This window comes from Eriocheir sinensis, chromosome 27 (assembly GCF_024679095.1).
Source record: "Eriocheir sinensis breed Jianghai 21 chromosome 27, ASM2467909v1, whole genome shotgun sequence".
Lineage (NCBI taxonomy): Eukaryota > Metazoa > Arthropoda > Malacostraca > Decapoda > Varunidae > Eriocheir > Eriocheir sinensis.
In genome coordinates this window covers 15,030,804-15,047,852 of record NC_066535.1, presented here as the reverse complement: position 1 = coordinate 15,047,852, position 17,049 = coordinate 15,030,804, and the positions used below count along the sequence as shown (strand labels likewise).

Here is a 17,049-nt window from a genome sequence, read left to right as displayed (position 1 = left end):
GGCAGCTGCATGGGAGCCTGCTCGGTGGACCGCCGGGACTATGGACGGCGAGGGGGTGAAGTGACGCGCCTCCGGGAGTATGCTCCAAATCAGTTAGTTGAAAAAAAGGGACGGGACGGGGGAATGAAGAATGGAAGGGAGAGGGTCAACAAGCTGACCCGGTGGCTGCTACGGAGAGCGCCATGTGATGCGTCTTGATCCGGTCTTGTCTAAACTGAGTGATGGCTGATGGGTGGCGTCACTGGCGTGTGGTGTGGCCATCCGTCGCCGCCTCGAACTGGCTGGAGGTGTTTGTGCCCAGAGGAGGAGGAGGGAGAGTGACTTGCTTTCTTTGCTTTGTAGTGTTGTTTGGTTCAGACTCTGGTGTGCTTGCCGGCATGATGATGGGTGGTGGCACTGGTGGGTGGTGGTCATCCGTCGCCGCCTCGAACTGGCTTAGAGGAGGTCTTGTGCCCAGAGGAGGGGGAGGGAGAGTGACTTGCTTTCTTTGCTTTGTATTGTTGCTTGGTGCAGACTCTGGTGTGCTTGCCGGCATGATGATGGGTGGTGGCACTGGTGGGTGGTGGTCATCCGTCGCCGCCTCGAACTGGCTTAGAGGAGGTCTTGTGCCCAGAGGAGGGGGAGTGATTTGCTTTCTCTGATTTGTATTGTTGTTTGGTGCAGGAACGTTTTAATAGCGCAAGGTGATATGAAGTGCTTAATCCAACCAACAACGACAAAATGAAACTGAAACAGAAACAAATAGTAAAGTATTAGTTTTGCATATTTAATTGATTGGCGCAGTTTTGTCTTAAAGGCATACGGTACTAAACCTGAATTGCGATAGGAGGAAACTATTGAACTAACCAACGACGCAAGAAGTGGAAAAAGAACAAAAACTAAATGGTAGAGTTACTCGTTTTACGTAACTGATTGGATTGGCGCGGTAATGTTTTAAGGCATGCGGTATTGAACACACACACACACACACACACACACACACACACACACACACACACACACACGTCAATTTCAGTCATATTCCTCTCGACACGTTCATTCCCTTCCATTTGCTCATTAGACATCTTCAATCACCTTCGCACGTCAGCATTTTCTCAGTAAATTATACATCCTGACTCTATACCCTTTGTCCTCTGTAACCTTCCCTGCCATGGATATTCTCCTCAGTAATACATAATTCAGTCATGAAGGCGATGGAGGCTGACGTGAGGGTATCCAGACACGGCTGTTCAGAGTGTGTTAAGCAAGAGTGGCTAAGGATTGCTATTCATGACTTTGGTTCAGAGAGTGTTAAGCAAGAGTGGCTAAGGATTGCTATTCATGAGTTTGGTTCAGAGAGTGTTAAGAAAGAGTGGCTAAGGATTGCTATTCATGAGTTTGGTTCAGAGAGTGTTAAGCAAGAGTGGCTAAGGATTGCTATTCATGACTTTGGTTCAGAGAGTGTTAAGCAAGAGTGGCTAAGGATTACTATTCATGATTTTTTTATTTTTTTACAACAAAGGATACAGCTGAAGGGCACAAAAAAGTAAACAATAATAAATAAAAAAATGCCCGCTACTCGCTGCTCCCAAAAAGAATCTAAAGAGGTGGCCGAAAGAGAGGTCAATTGGTTCGGTTAGCAATGGGGTCACACTGGATTGTCTTCTCAGTGCAGTAATATTAGTTATTGTGTCGATGTGGTAATGAGCTGGTTAGTGATAGATTAGGTAGTTAGTTCGTGATGTGGTAGTTATGTTAGTATTACAAAAATTATGGGTAATAGGAAGATAGCTAAGTTGACCTCTCTTTTGGTCACTCATCTGTGCTCTGTGTTATACGGGCAGTAAGTGATTAGCCGGCTTTTATTTTCTCATTTATTCTTGCCCTTGAGTTAATTCCTTTACTGTAAAATAAAATAAAAGCTCATCCGACGTTTTTAGATGAATTCGACAAACTGTTCAGAATGTTTAATAGCTTTACCACGAAGAGACAAGTGGAAAATCACTCCCTACGTAAACAAATATCACCCACACAAACATCTTTCAAGAGGAGAGTATCAAGACACCTCTCCACCAGAAACTGACCTCGCTTTTGGCCTCTCGCTCCGTTTTCTTTCCTTGGAGCGGCGTCTAGCGGGCCCTTCTGTTTCTGTTATTGTTTCTTTCCCTTGACCTGCCTCCCTTACTGCCACCGTTCCCAGATTATCGTACTCAGAGCCTCGTAATACCGGTTTCTGAGCCATAACTATTGCCAAAAAACACCACTAATTAACCATTTAAACGATAACTATATATGAAGGCAGTTATTATGGTCGAGGAGGCAGGTTTTGGGTCGGAAATCGGCAAACATATGAGGCTGCGTACGACAATCTGGCAACGCTGCTTGAAGTTACTGCCCCCCTCTCCAAGCACGAGCTCAAACCAGGTAAATCGTATGTAAAATGTATTGTATCAAGCTTAAGGGGCTATTACACTGGGCATATTTTCCGTGGATCTTCAGTCAAACCACGATTTCCGCTGGCGAGGTTCTCATTTGTTTCTTGTTATTGCTGCTGATGATGATGGTGAGTAATACCGTCGTCCTTCAGTGAAATCTACCGTAGCTTTGGAAGATCGTGGACACATCAGAAAACCACGGAAATATGAGAACCACGCCAGCGGAAATCGTGGTTCGACTGAAGATCCACGGAAAATTTGCCCAGTGTAATAGCCCCTTGAAGCGTGCAGTGCGTCACAGTTTTGGTGCTACCCTGTGTCAGCCTACATGATCACTGCAGCGTAGCTATGAGAGTGCCGTGCGTTTATGATTATCCTGATGTCTATTTCGAAACCCATGACGACACGACGTATCCTCATTGCACTACCCCGTCATACCACCACAAGAGTAGCGACTGAGTGACGCAGAGCTGGCTGCACGTGTGTCACCTCGCGCTCTCCGCCAAGGACGTCACACAGAATTAAAAGTCTTGCTGTGTAGTGCGTCCATGAGGCTATTCTTTTCCTTGTGAAGTGAGTCAGGTGAGGAGAAGGTTACAGAGGATGAATATAATCTGGTCTTTCTCTTGACCCACCGCCGCTGTGGAAAATTTAGAGAATGATTGGAAGCAAGTAAACTTTATATATATCTTTCTCTCTCTCTTTTTCTTTCTTTCTTTCTTTATTAACGGTACATTGCTGACGAGAACCATTGAACTGAGAGTGCCACGAGGACAACTAGAACTGCAACTATCTGTCTGTCTGTCTGTCTCTGTCTATCTTTTTATCTGTCTGTCTGCCTGTCTGTCTGTTTGTCTGTCTCTGTCTCTGTATTTTGTATCTGTCGCTTTGTCTGCCTGTCTGTCTGTGTATCTGTATCTATCGCTCTGTCTGTTTGTCTGTCTCTCTCTGTATCTGTCACTCTGTCTGTCTGTCTCTGTATCTATCTGTCGCTCTGTCTGTCTGTCTGTCTCTATCTATATCTGTCGCTCAGTCTGTCTGTTTGTCTCTGTCGAAATGGGAGAACGTAGATATTAGTTGTTCCTGAGGTGCTCGTCGTGTGCTCCATAAGTGGCCTCTTCTGCAACCTCGTGTCTTAGGGCCCCGTGCCAGCTGAAGGCCTTGGTGGAGGACTTAAGAGGGGCGCGTAGGAATCCAAAGAGTCATTGTAAAATAGTCATGAAATATTTGAAAGTATGGTCATGTCCGCCCCGTACTCCGTTATTTTTTTTTTTTTAGGTGGTAATACTGATCCGGCGAGTCACGTAGAGGTGGTTGGTCGCTCGGGTTTTCCTCTCACTCGGTCAGTTTCTTTCACAGTTTCCTCTTTTTTAAACTTCTCATAACCTCATACTTCTTGCTTTTTACTATAGAGTTTAAGAGCAGAGCGTTGGCGTGGTTTTTTTTTTTTTTTTTTTTTAGAGTTACGAAGGCAGATCAAGGGCTAAAAAAAAAAAAAAAGAAATGTTGACTGGCGTTGCTCATGGAAATAAAGGACAGAGAGAGTGACGGAAAAAGAGGGTTGACATTAACTTGACAATGACCATATTTTGAAACGCATTCGGCAGTCACTTCAGCTATGTCATAAAGGCCACAAAATAGGTTAGAATTTTTTTTTATTAGCGATTTTTTACATTGGTGGTGCAGAAGCCTTGTCAGTCTGTTACTAGGCTCATAAAACTACCCCTGAATCACTAACGCAGCCTCTACGAAAGCCTTATCAAATGTGGGTGTCTGAGCCCGTGAGTTATTTTTCCATTGAAGTTGCAAAAGGCTTGTCAAACTATTACTAGGGCCAACGATTGTCGTACTCTGCATCTTATGTTTGCCGATTTCCGACCCAAAAACTGTTTCCATCACCCAAATAACTGCCTTCATGTATTGTTGCCGTTTATATGGTTAATTATTGGTGTCCGGTTCGAGTTTTTAACCTTCATCATCTGCTTGTCCTCCAGCTGGGTGACAGTGGTGCATTATCTCAAAAGTTCATTATCCTGCTGGTGCATTCTCATTGGGGTGCATTTTCCTGGTCGTGGCTCAGTCTGGTTCGAGTTTTTACCTTCATGATCCTTCTGTCCTCAGCTAACTTTTATATAATGATCCGTGGGTAGCATGCGGGTGGCGGCGCGTAGCTCGATGGCAGCCTAAGCCCATATAGGGACATTGACGACACTATGGGCGGTATTACAAGATTCTTTCGCTTCTCACATCAACCATTTCTAAAGGTCAAAGAGGGGATCACTCGTGTCTTAAAACTGCTCCTGGAAATGCCTACAACTCCTACGAAAGCCTTGTCAAGTATGTGTTCTACTACTTAAGGTCAAAGAGAGAGGTCAGTCAGGTTCTAATGAGTGTTTCTTTAGGTTCACGGTAAAGAAGAAGGGTCAAACTACCACCAGGATCTTAAAACTACTCCTGGAAATGCCTACAACTCCTACGAAAGCCTTGTCAAATATGTGAACTTGGGGGATGAAATGTTTTAAAATACGACCCTATACCACTATACCAGTGATACCAGTGACCAGGCAGCCAACGACGGGCCTCCAGCGTGAGACCAATCGTTCAGCTCTCTCGTAGGCCAACCACACATCCGCAGCATCTTTACATAAGGCTAGTGGAGGGGCTTTAACCCGTCCGCTGCGATTGGCACGGATTTAGCCTTTACTAGTAGCCTGGAAACATATACTCCCAGGTCTTTCTCTGCCTCTGTGGTGTATAGTGGAGTGTTTCCCTTGTGGTATTGGTGTGCTGGATATCCTCTCCCAAGGTGCGGGACTTTATATTTTACTTCATTGAATTTCAACAGCCACTTTTTGATCCATTTCTGTAGCTTGGTGTTGTCTTCTTGTAGGAAATCCGCAGTCAAGGGGTTAAGAGATCCATGTCCCCCTTCTGCAGGATTACTTTACGAAGGTGTTAAGTGAAAAAAAGGTGAATTTGTAAGCTCGAACACACACACACACACACACACACACAACTAAGTAACCATGAAGATAATGCAAAATCAACAACAACAACAACAACAACAATAAGGACGTAGAGAGATAAGGGAGAGATGCGTGGGTAGGGACGAAGGCTAACAAGATAGACGACTGGACACACACACACACACACACACACACACACACACACACACACACACACACACACACACACAAGGAACGTGTCCTGAATGCCGTAGTGGTGTAGTAAGTTTAGTGAGTCACCGTCTTCTATAAATATAAATGTCCACTTGTTTTCCTTATCTCCCTCCTCCTCCTCCTCCTCCTCTGATCTCTTCCTCGTATCATTCCTCATCCAGTATTGCTCCTCCTCCTCCTTCCTTCGGTCTCATTACATAATCATCTCCCGTCCTCAGCCATTCCTGATTTCTCCTTCTCTCCTTCTGCCCCCCTCCACCCTTACCACCACCACCACCACCACCACTAACCAGCACAACCACAACAATACTAAATTCATTGCGTATATTAACGGCAACATATATTATACCTTAATGAGCCTCGTTCCGTTATATCGAACCACGTGGAGTGAATATGAATGTCGTCGTTCGGGTTGTTTTTGTTTCTAAGAGAGAGAGAGAGAGAGAGAGAGAGAGAGACCAACAGACCCCATGGTCCAGTGGTGTGGTCTGTCTGTCTAAGTGATTTTTTGATTAATCAGAAGATTTGTTCAAAACAAAACATTGCATTTTTTGATAGTAAGTTGAAGGATTGCAGAAGCGCTTATTTTTTGAGTCAATGAAGGAGTCAATCACTACACTGGGACCACTGTGGTATTCCATTCGCACTTTACAACGTTGGTGAAGAAAAAAAATTTGTGCAGTCTAATTTTACTTGTCTACATCTGAGTTTTTACGCCATTGTCCTCGTGCGCAGTGTGTCGATCATAAACAATGTTGATCTGTCTACATTCGTGAAGTTTTCCGGGCGACGTTTCAGAGAAGAGAAGAGAAAAAAGAGAAGAGCCTTTTTTTCTTCGTAGGATTTGTTTGGCAAAGGATCATTTTTTTTGTTTTGCGCTGAACACCTTCTAATCTAGCAATATCCAATGGGGTGGGCATGGAAACAATACCGCAATATATTTCAAGTGGGGGTCTACTACTGTTGTGTTAGAGGTAGGAGTATTACATCTTATTCTCTGAAATTTTTTCTTCAGTAAGTTCAATTTTATTTCTGCTTTGCATGCATGCATGATACATTTGTTTGTGATTTGAGTTTTGCGATTTTGACCCCCTTTCTTTGACGACGCGAACTTTTTTGAGTTTAACGCGCATTCGTATTCGAACTTCTTATTTATTCCTCGTTCTTGAAGGACCCTGGCACTTGTCTGTTAACGTTAATCATCATCTCCATATATCCGACCAGGATTTTTTGCAAATCCTCTTGGGCTTTGCCTGCCTGTTCGTCGAGTGAGAACCGAGTGCCAATCTTTGTCGTCTGCTGCAAATTTACTAATGGTTATTGAGTCCAACATCCACGTCGTTGATGTAAATAATGAAGAGAGAGAGAGAGAGAGAGAGAGAGAGAGAGATGGGGGTAACTAACCTCGCCCTTTGTAGGTGATGCTGTATATCTCCTCCTCTTCCTCCTCCACCTTCTCCTCCTACTCCTGAATTCTTACTTTTCTCTTTTTTCACAAAGATGACGATTACTGATGATGATGGTTTTAGGGTGGCGGTAATTATAATGATGGTAATGATGCACTTGAGCCAGCGTCTTGAGAATATGCTAATTAGGAAGGGAGTGAACTATTAATTAAAGTGAATGAGATAATTAGTTGACTTTGATTGAATTGTTATTTTCTCAAACTTTTAAATTTTTCAGTGTTGCTATCTCCCTCATCATCATCTTTTTTTTCTTCATCTTCCTCTTTTTTTTCTTTTTTTTCTTCTTTTTCTTTTTCGTTATTTTCTTCTTCTTTTTCTTCTTCTTCTTCTTCTTCTTCTTCTTCTTCTTCTTCTTTTCCTTTTTTTTCTTTTTTCTTTTTTTTCTTTTTCTTTTTTTCTTCTCTTTTTTCTTTTCCTTTTTTTTTCTTCTTCTTCTTCGACTTCTTCTTTTCCTTTTTTTCTTCTTCTTCTTCTTCTTCTTCTTCTTCTTTTTCTTCTTCTTCTTCTTCTTCTTCTTCTTCTTCTTTTTCATCTTCTTCTTTTTCTTCTTCTTCTTCTTCTCTTTATAGCAGTAGTAGCAGTAGTAGTAGTAGTAGTAGTAGTAGTAGTAGTAGTAAGCATCGTAGCATTGGTGAGGGTGGTGGGGTCAGTGATGAGGTTCAGTGTTTGTCTAGAATCGTGACCTACGCACCTGTCTGGCAACACCGTGTCGTGAATGCCGCGGCGAATCCGTTTATGGGATGCTCACCAACACCGCCTTTTTCACCCCCCTCCTCCCACTCCCCTCCTCCTCACCTGTCCTATCTTCAACCCTGCCTCTCCCTCCCTCTAGCCTTATATACAACAACAAAAACAAGGGCGTGGTTTTATCTCGAAGAGGCTTATTATGGTGGTATCTCCTCCTCCTCCTCCTTCTCCTGGCAGCCTCCTGTAGGTCTCTGGGATGGTTAGCGAGCATGGTTGTTTTGCGTTGTTGAAACAGTGAAAAAATTAACGTATTTATGTGTTTACGCACGAACGAAGCTGTCGCCGGACTTTATTATGGCTTTTTGTTGTCGTAACCTTCTTAGATGAAAACCGTTACTTCGCTCGGTTGACTCCTGCTAGACAACGCGGATACCTACACTAAAAGATGGTAACGGTGATGATACAAGAGAGGGAGGTTGAAGAATGGAACAGCGAAGGAAGGGAGGTAACGAAGAAGAGATACACTTGACATGGAGGAGAAAGATACCCTGGAAACCTGGAATCTATTTACCGTAGCGAACATATGAGGATGACGATACAAGAGAGAGAGAAGATGAAGAAATTGAAGAAAAGAACAGCGAAGGAAGGGAGGCAACGAAGAAGAAGAGATACACTTGACATAGAGGAGAAAGATAGCTACCTAGAAACTTGGAAACTATTCAGAGAAGCGAACATGCCACAAGAGAACAAGACACAACGGCTTCTGAATAACTTATAAATTTCTGCATCACTTCTCCATTTGGGAAGCAGTAGTTTTTGTGGGTTTTCCTCCCCGCTGTTTTATTGTTGGCTCTTGACTGCATCCTCTGATCTAAACCACGACAACAACAACAATAACACAGAACCGCTACCACCAAACCACAACGAAGAACCAAAGAAACCAACACACACACACACACACACACACACACAGAGGCGAGCTACCGCTGAAGCCTAAACTGCTATCACCACGCCACCTACACGGAGGACATGGAACCCAACGACGTAGTAGACCCTCCCTATGTAGCTGCCCCCATCCCTCCTTAGTGATGAGGGTTCACCACTGACCTTCACCACCACCCCCGCCTCGCCTCGGCCACACCTACGCGGAGACCCCCAAAGAGGAGAGAAGAGGAGAGGAGGAAGAAGACTCAACACGCACAGGAATTGACGCAGCAGAAGACAACAGAGCGAAGATGTAAAAAAAGTAAAAAAAAAAATATAAAAGACGGGAATGAAAGAGATGTAACAAAAGGGTGTCAGAAGCGAGGCAAAAAGATGAGGAGGTGAAGGTCGGAGGAGAGAGAGAGAGAGAGAGAGAGAGAGAGAGAGAGAGAGAGAGTAGGAAAAGGAGGAAGGGAATGCCGGTAGCGAAGAGAATGAGGGTTATAGGATATAGGGAGAGAGGGAGGGAGGGAGATGGAGAAAGGGAGGAAGGTAGAGATAGAATGATTGATTAAGCCTGAGAGAGAGAGAGAGAGAGAGAGAGAGAGAGAGAGAGAGAGAGAGAGAGAGAGAGAGAGAGAGAGAGAGAGAGAGAGAGAGAGAGAGAGAGAGAGAGAGAGAGAGAGAGAGAGAGAGAGAGAGAGAGGGGTGGGGGAGGGGGCACCTGCTAAACATCCTCAATGAACTTCGACACGACTACCTTGTACCCCCTCCCTCCCCCCCCTCATCATCCTTCCCTTCGTCCCTTCGTCTTTCCCGTGCCCCCCCCCCTCCCCCATCTTCTTTTCCTCCTCCCTATCTCTCCTCCATCCTTTCCTTCTCTCCATCCCTCCCTCCCCCCCGTTTATCTCCTCCATCTTCCCCTCCTCTCTCCATTCCTCTAATCTATTCAGTTAAAATATATTATCCCTTACTAACGCAACTTGCCGTGTGTTTCTTTGCAATGCATCGTGCAGGAGGAATGAAAAGCGCGGCACTAATCGTAACACTGACGAGAGTTCATTCAAGTCGCGGCGGTGGCGGTGGTGGCGGCCGAACGGGGTGGTGTATATAAGCATGTCTCCCACGCCCATGGCTTCAGATGACCGCGAGATCTCGTCCCACTTCGTCCTAATGTGAGTCCCAGGCGGGCGGACCAAGTCGTGTTGTTTTTTATTTGATCGTCGTCAGTGCTTCGCCTCGCCAGTTCGGGTGTGTAGGTGTGCGTGCGTGCGTGCATGTGTGCGTCTAAGTGTGCGTGTGTGCGCAGGATGGTTGTTGAGATTTGTGTTATTTAGTGTTGTTGCTAAAAGATCGTTGGATATGATGCTGGTAATTGTCATTGTGTGTCAACGTTGACGTGTGTTTCGTATTGACGCAAGTGTGCTCGCGAGGCCCAGCGGCAGTGTGCTGTGCCTCGCAGACCCCCGGACACAGGATGGCTGTTACAAGGTCTTGGGCTGTTAGAAAACCACGCCAGCCAGCGCGTTTGTGTATATTGGTAGCAAGGAATTAAACGGCCTCGGTGTGTTGTGAAAGCGACCTGTGACGTCTGTGCTTTGTTGTTGCTGTGTGTTGCCCGTGGCCGTCTGTTGCTGTGAATTGCGAACGCCAGAAATGCCCAATGTTCTTCGTTTGGAATTTAAATGAACGTTTGTGTTTATTCCTCTGCAGGTTTACTTGAGAAGGAAAGAAAGAAAGATTCATTGACTTTATTTCTGAAGCCGCCTGCGGGTGAGTGGAGCTTTGTCGATAGTACTGTTGAGGTATAAGCTTCCTGGTCACCTGCCTGAGGCTGGCACTGCGGCGCCGCGTTACGTAAGGCGAGGCATGAACGGTCCGCGCTTCCCACAGATGGTAAGCAGGAGCTAGTGGTTCCCCGCGACCAGGTGACCCTGTGGAGCGGCTGCGGTGCAGTTCATCTCAATAGCGTGAGTGTTGTGCCGCACCTAAACACACGTCATGTCATCCTCTTGTGTGCCGCCCAAGAACTGTGTAATACACGATTCAGACCTGTCAGGCCACGACGACCAGAGCGATGCGTCCAGTGAGTGTGGTTCCCTGTGCAGCTGTGAGTCGGGCAGCATAGCGTCGTTAGCCACCATCAATAGAGCACCAGAAAGGGACAACTCGACCCTGGTGGCACCCCCGGCCATGCCCCAGGCAGTGCCCCAGACCCCTGGAGTCGAAGGAGATTCCGGGTATTTCCCAGTAAGGGTGCCCCAGCGGGCAACCTCCGAGAGCGAGAGAAGTCGCTGCGGCGGCTGCCAAAGGACCCACTTGGTGGCAGCCTCGCTACGACACTTTCTCCTGACGATAAGCGAGTTCTTCCCGTGGGTTGCCGGCTTCGTCATCATCTACTACTCATACTGCTGGTGGGGCATGGGCTCCGGGTTCTCGGCCTTCCTGTTCATGATCGGGGCCCACGCCGTCATCCGCCTCGTCAAGACGCGTGGAGTCTTGAGCTGCGTCCCTTACAAGTCTCAGCCTCATGTGGAGAGCGACCCTTCTTCCTCAGTGAGTATACCTCGGCCGGCCCGGTGCTGTGCTCTGTAAAGACTGTCACAGTTTATTTAAAGACTTTAAACTGTTATATGATAATTGATTAGTCTTCATTCATTCATTCATCAACACTAGGAATGGCTTCTTTGTGAACATTTCAAATATCTAGGTTACTAGTGAGATGAGATTCCACTTTTTTCGATTTTTTTTTTCTATAGCGCTTGTCTCTCCATCTTCGTATAGGAAAGCGAAGACGAAGAGGAACCGGAGCAGCAGCAGCACGCGGCTCAGGAAGTCAGGGTTGATTGGGCCTCTGAGAAGCCTCCATCTTATGAAGTCGCCGTCGTCAAGCCGCCGCCGTACGACCTACAGTACCACCTGACGCCGCAGCAGCACGTCGGTTACCTGCCCGTCAAGCTGCAGCCTCGCCCCAGCGCGGAGCTCCTCATCGTCCCCTCCAGACTGGGGGAGAATGGCGACAATGACCTGTTCCCGCCGTCCTACCAAGACGCCATGATGCTCTCCCTCCACAGCGACACAGAGGACCAGGGCCGCCGGGACCGGGAGTCCTGATCCAGGCGCCGCCGGTCCACAGACAAGGATAATCCGTCTCCACTCACTTTACTCTTTCGGTCCAGAAATCTCAGGAAAAGGCCTGAAGAAGTCTTAAGTGCTGCATGGTTGTACTGTGTATCCCTTAACTCTTTGTACATTTGTATTTAAAAGAAATAACTTATTTTGTAATATATTACGAAACACAGAGTAGAAGTCTCATTACCATGTGTTAGCTGTCTTCAGAGGAGCCCCTGAACAGGCCACTGAGCCACGCTCCCCACTGCCGTGCTTCCTCGTGGGATTCTTGATACCCTTTGAGTTTCTATCGCCGGCTCGTCACCCTGCGTCACAGGGGCCACTGGTTTCCTTCGTCCACAGGGCCTTAGGAAGTGTGTATACATCAGTCATTCCAGGGGAATGAAGTCAGCGTAAAAATGAGTATTCAAAACACTGACGCGTCACAAGGAAGCTCTCGCCAGTGTCTTTGCGTCGGGTATGTCGTCCAGGCAAGGTATGTCCCTAGCGTATGACGCTCCGCTGCTCTCTGTACTAATAAAGATTTAACGCGTCCACCTCCAGCAAGGCAGACTTATCTTCGAAAGCCTGTCCATCGCACTCCGTCACAAAGGATGTCACACCACTCTGCTATCGGGAAGATGCTCCGTCCCTATTGTCTCACTACATTAACAGCACTCATTACTCCGCCACTTGATGTTCGCCTTACCATCTTTGCACCTATATGGTGTAGCGGTTAGCAGGCCTACAAATGAATTTGCGGGTCTGGGTTCGATTTCAACTCGGACCAGTCAATGTTCCGCTCACCAAGCTGTTTATCCTCATTTTCAGGTTGGTCAATAAATAGGTACCTGGGGAAGGTTAAATGTGGTAACATGATTGTAAGACTCCCGCTAGGCCTCGGGTGTTCTTACAAGGTCAGTGAGATGGAGATAAGCACCGAGGCCACGCGCAGATTAGCGAAGGCCCCAACTTTACCTTTGCCTTGCTCCCTTTGTCTTTATCTCCACCACCCGCGCCTGCACTCCCTCGCACTGCACACACTCTTCAGCCAGGCAGCGTCTTCAGTGTCTTGCCTTAAAAGCAGTGATAATACTCTGGCCAGCGAGTCTGAATTTTGATGCCTCCTGGAAAAGATGCGAGTCCAGTCGAACACCTGTACTATTACGCATATCTTCAGGTGTGTGTGTGTGTGTGTGTGTGTGTGTGTGTGTGTGTGTAAGCCGTTGACCCACTTATTTTCTGGTGCTGAGAAGGCCATAATTGTTTTGTACTATGATGTTGTTGTTGTGTGGACACGCATGGAGTGGCGGGGAAGGGGGGACGGCTTGGAACTGTGTGCCGTCTGGGGCGAGAGTGTGTGGTGTCTACGAGTGTTGGGTTGATTGAAGGCTCGGAGTGGAGGCAGAGGTATGAGAAACTGGCTATGTGGAGCAACTGGACTTTACGACTGACTGGCTGCGTGACTGACTGTAGGTGATGCGGGAAAGGATAGCAATGATTGGAGCGGTTGGATGAAGGAGATAGGGCTAGAAGGGAAAGGGATAGAGATGAGGGGACTGACTGACTGGGGAAAAGTATAAAAGCAAGGACAAAGAGGACTGTGTGTGAGGTGACTGCGTGGATGGGTGGATGAAGTGGATGCGTGGTGAGGAGGGGAAGAGACTGGGGAGAAGGGTATACTAACTGGCTGACTGACTGGCTGTATAAGAGTGATTGGGGAAAAAGGTTACATACAAGGGACATAACTGGCAGCTGTGATGAGACTGGTAAAGAAGACTGGCTGAGAGGACTGAGTGGATAACTGGTGTAAAATGGATGAGAATAGTGACTGACTGACTGCATGTGACTGGGGAAAGAACATAAACGAGGGGACGGAATAGACAGAGGGTGAGACGGGGAAAGATGACTGTGGGTGAAGGGACTGAGTGGCTAACTGTTGTGAAGGGGAAGAGAATGAGAGAATGGGGGATGGGTGAAGGGCTAGCAGGAGGATGGGCAGTAGCAACCAGGCTGACGGGGGCAATGGGGTGGCTGGCGGTCAGAGGGATCATGATAGGCAGGACATATTCATCAAATTCACATTCATTCCTTTCCAACTTGACACGGGTTTTAACGGGGCCTGTGTGAGCTGTTTGTTTGTGTGTTACCTACCACCATCACCACCACAGCTGCACCACCACCACCACCAACAACAACACCAACACCACCACCACCCTCACCACCACCAACACCAACATTATCACAACACAACAATAACAGCAACACTACTACTACTACTACTACTACTACTACTACTACTACTACTATTACTACTATTACCCACTACAGTAAGCGAGTAAAGCACGCCCTCCCCCTCTTCCCTACCTCAAGGTCGACCATTGTATTCACTGTATTTATGACCATCACCCTTACCTTTGTTTTTTGTTTTCCCCTTTGCACACAATACCTTCCCTCCCGCCCAGGCCTTGGAAATGGGAGTTGTCCGTGTATGTGTGTGTGTGTGTGTGTGTGTGTGTGTGTGTGTGTGTGTGTGTGTGTGTGTGTGTGTGACGTCAGGTGAGGTCGTGTGTGGAATACATCGAAGGAGGAAGCCAGAAATATATTGTATGTGATCAGTAACTACAAGTAAAGGTCTCTTCTTCCTCTTCCTCCTCCTCCTCCTCCTCCTCCTTCTTCTCCTTCTCCTTCTCCTTCTCCTCCTCCTCCTCCTCCTCCTCCTCCTTCAGAAACTCTTATCTTCCATCCCTTCAAAATACGATGTTGATGTATATTCAATCAAACACACACACACACACACACACACACACACACACACACACACACACACACACACACACACTCCTTCGCCTTGAGGTAGCAGAGGACTGAAGGCTAAGTGTTGGTCATCTCGAGACATCCCGAATGCAGGATGAAGCTGCGACAAACAGACGGACTTGCAAACACAAACAGGACAAGCAGGGAGAGAGGGACACAGACGGGAGGACGGAGGGAGAAAAGAATAGAGAGGCAAACAGAGAAACAGGGACACAAACAGATGGAGAGAAGGAAGGGATAGGGAGACAGGCAAAGGAACAGGGAGACAGATGAAGGAAGGAAGGGAGGGATAGGGATAGACAGGCAGACAAAGAAACAAGGACACAAACAGATGGACGGAGGGAGGAAGGGATAAGTAGAAGGACAGATAAACAGAAACAGATGTAAAAAGGAAAGGAAGGATAGAAAGACAGGCAGACAGGCAGACAGGGACACAGACGGATGGACGGAAGAATGAAGGGGTGAGTAGAGGGAGAGACAGAGTAACATAGACGGAAGAGGAATGATTACTGAAACAAATAGACAAACAGGTGTACTAGACAACAAGTAGAAGATCAAGGAAGAAGATAGACAATACTGATAAGGAGATACAAACATACACACGAACACGTTGGTTTAGACTCAGTCACGTATTCCTCCACGCATAGAAGTATTGCATAGATAAGTGGACAGAAGGTTGAAATTACAAAGAAACAGCCAAAGAATATATCGTGCAGAGAGAGAGAGAGAGAGAGAGAGAGAGAGAGAGAGAGAGAGAGAGAGAGAGAGAGAGAGAGAGATGCCAATAAAGGTGATATCAGCGGCCCGAGCGTGGGAAAGGACACACAGATTGATGAGAGAGAGAGAGAGAGAGAGAGAGAGAGAGAGAGAGAGAGAGAGAGAGAGAGAGAGAGAGAGAGAGAGAGAGAGAGAGAGAGAGAGAGAGAGAGAGAGAGAGAGAGAGAGAGAGAGAGAGAGAGAGAGAGAGAGAGAGAGAGAGAGAGAGAGAGAGAGAGTCACACACACACACACACACACACACACACACACACACACACACACACACACCCTTCAGCGTCTTGCATACCGCCACTTGTCTCTCATCAGGTGCTGTGATATATCTTTCTCTCCCTCCTCCCTTTAAACTCCCTCTTCCCTTCCTCCCTTTACCCCTTTATCCCTCCCCTTTCCTCTTCCCGTTCCCCTTACCCCCTTACTCCTCCCCTTCACCCCTAGTCCCCTTTGCCTTCCTCCTCTTCCCCTTCCCTTTTCATTGCAGTATTGCGTGCATTCACATTCGCACTAAAAATAATAATAAAAAAAAGATAAGGCCAGTCTCTGTGGTAACACGTAATACTAGTTTTTTTTTTTTTTTTTTGCCTTTTTGCCTTGTGAAGTAACGTGTCCTCATGTAACGCAAATTATAATAAAAGATATAAATAAAGGGTAGGGTCAGTCTGGCAGGTAACACGTAATACTAATTCGTTATTTTCACCGTGTTATGTAACGTTCCGCCATGTAACGCTATGGGCTCTGGGCTCCGTCAGAGGGGCGGCGGGCGTATCCAGCTGGCCGCCTCGAGGAATATACTAGCTTTTTGTGGCCCTACCTGTAAGCGGAGACCCTCAAGACACCTTACCTTTGAAGCTGATTTTTGATGACTCCTTTTTTTGGCATCTTACGTATTCATTTGGACTTGCGTGGTGCGATTTTCATTTATTTTTCTTTTACTTATATATTAGCTTTTTGTGGCCACACTTGTAAGCGGAGACCCTCAAGATACCTTACCTTTGAAGCTGATTTTTGATGACTCCTTTTTTGCATCTTCTTACGTATTCATTTGGACTTGCGTGTTGCGATTTTTTTCTTCTTCTTTTACTTATATATTAGCTTTTTGTGGCCACACTTGTAAGCGGAGACCCTCAAGACACCTTACCTTTGAAGCTGATTTTTGATGACTCCTTTTTTTGATATCTTCTTACTTATTCGTTTTGGGAGTAGCTTGTTGCGTTTTTTTTTTCTCTTATTTCTTTTATCTATATATAAGCTTTTTTGTGGCCCTACTCGTAAGCGGAGACCCTCAAGACGCCTTACTTTTGAAACTGATTTTTGAGGTCCTTTTTTTTGGCATCTTACGTATTTTCTTTTACCTTTACCTCTTTTAACTTTCCACCCACTTGAGTACCTTCCATCTACCTATCTTTTCATCACTATCAAAACTATTTCCATCTCACACCAGCCCACCTTTCCGCCCATCTACACACCCACCTACACTCTCTATATCATTGCCTCCAACTCACACCTTTACCGTAGATATAATCCTTCGCTCTCTCAGTTTGTAGTTGGATGCTGTTATTGTGGTTGTCGTTTATTTTTTCGTGGTTATTTCTTGTGTAGATAAAGAAACTGTAAGATTATGTTACCCCTAATGGTGGCTCTTGGAAACTTTTCTAGGCCGTCTTAGGAGCGAGT

At 46.3% G+C, this 17,049-nt stretch overlaps 1 protein-coding gene across 2 annotated transcripts; it reads left to right on the top strand.

Annotated features, from left to right (window-relative positions):
- The first annotated feature begins 9,741 nt into the window (after positions 1 to 9,741).
- On the top strand, positions 9,742 to 11,973 carry LOC127004185 (uncharacterized). 2 transcript variants are annotated; one of them, XM_050871677.1, is made up of 3 exons: positions 9,742 to 9,845; positions 10,384 to 11,226; positions 11,455 to 11,973. In XM_050871677.1, exons 2-3 carry the CDS (start codon positions 10,672 to 10,674, stop codon positions 11,782 to 11,784), a joined length of 885 nt encoding a protein of 294 aa, XP_050727634.1. In that variant the 5' UTR covers positions 9,742 to 9,845; positions 10,384 to 10,671; the 3' UTR covers positions 11,785 to 11,973. The 2 variants fall into 2 exon arrangements, with proteins under 2 accessions (XP_050727634.1, XP_050727633.1); XM_050871676.1 differs by having other exon boundaries at positions 9,794 to 9,921.
- Positions 11,974 to 17,049: the final 5,076 nt, after the last annotated feature.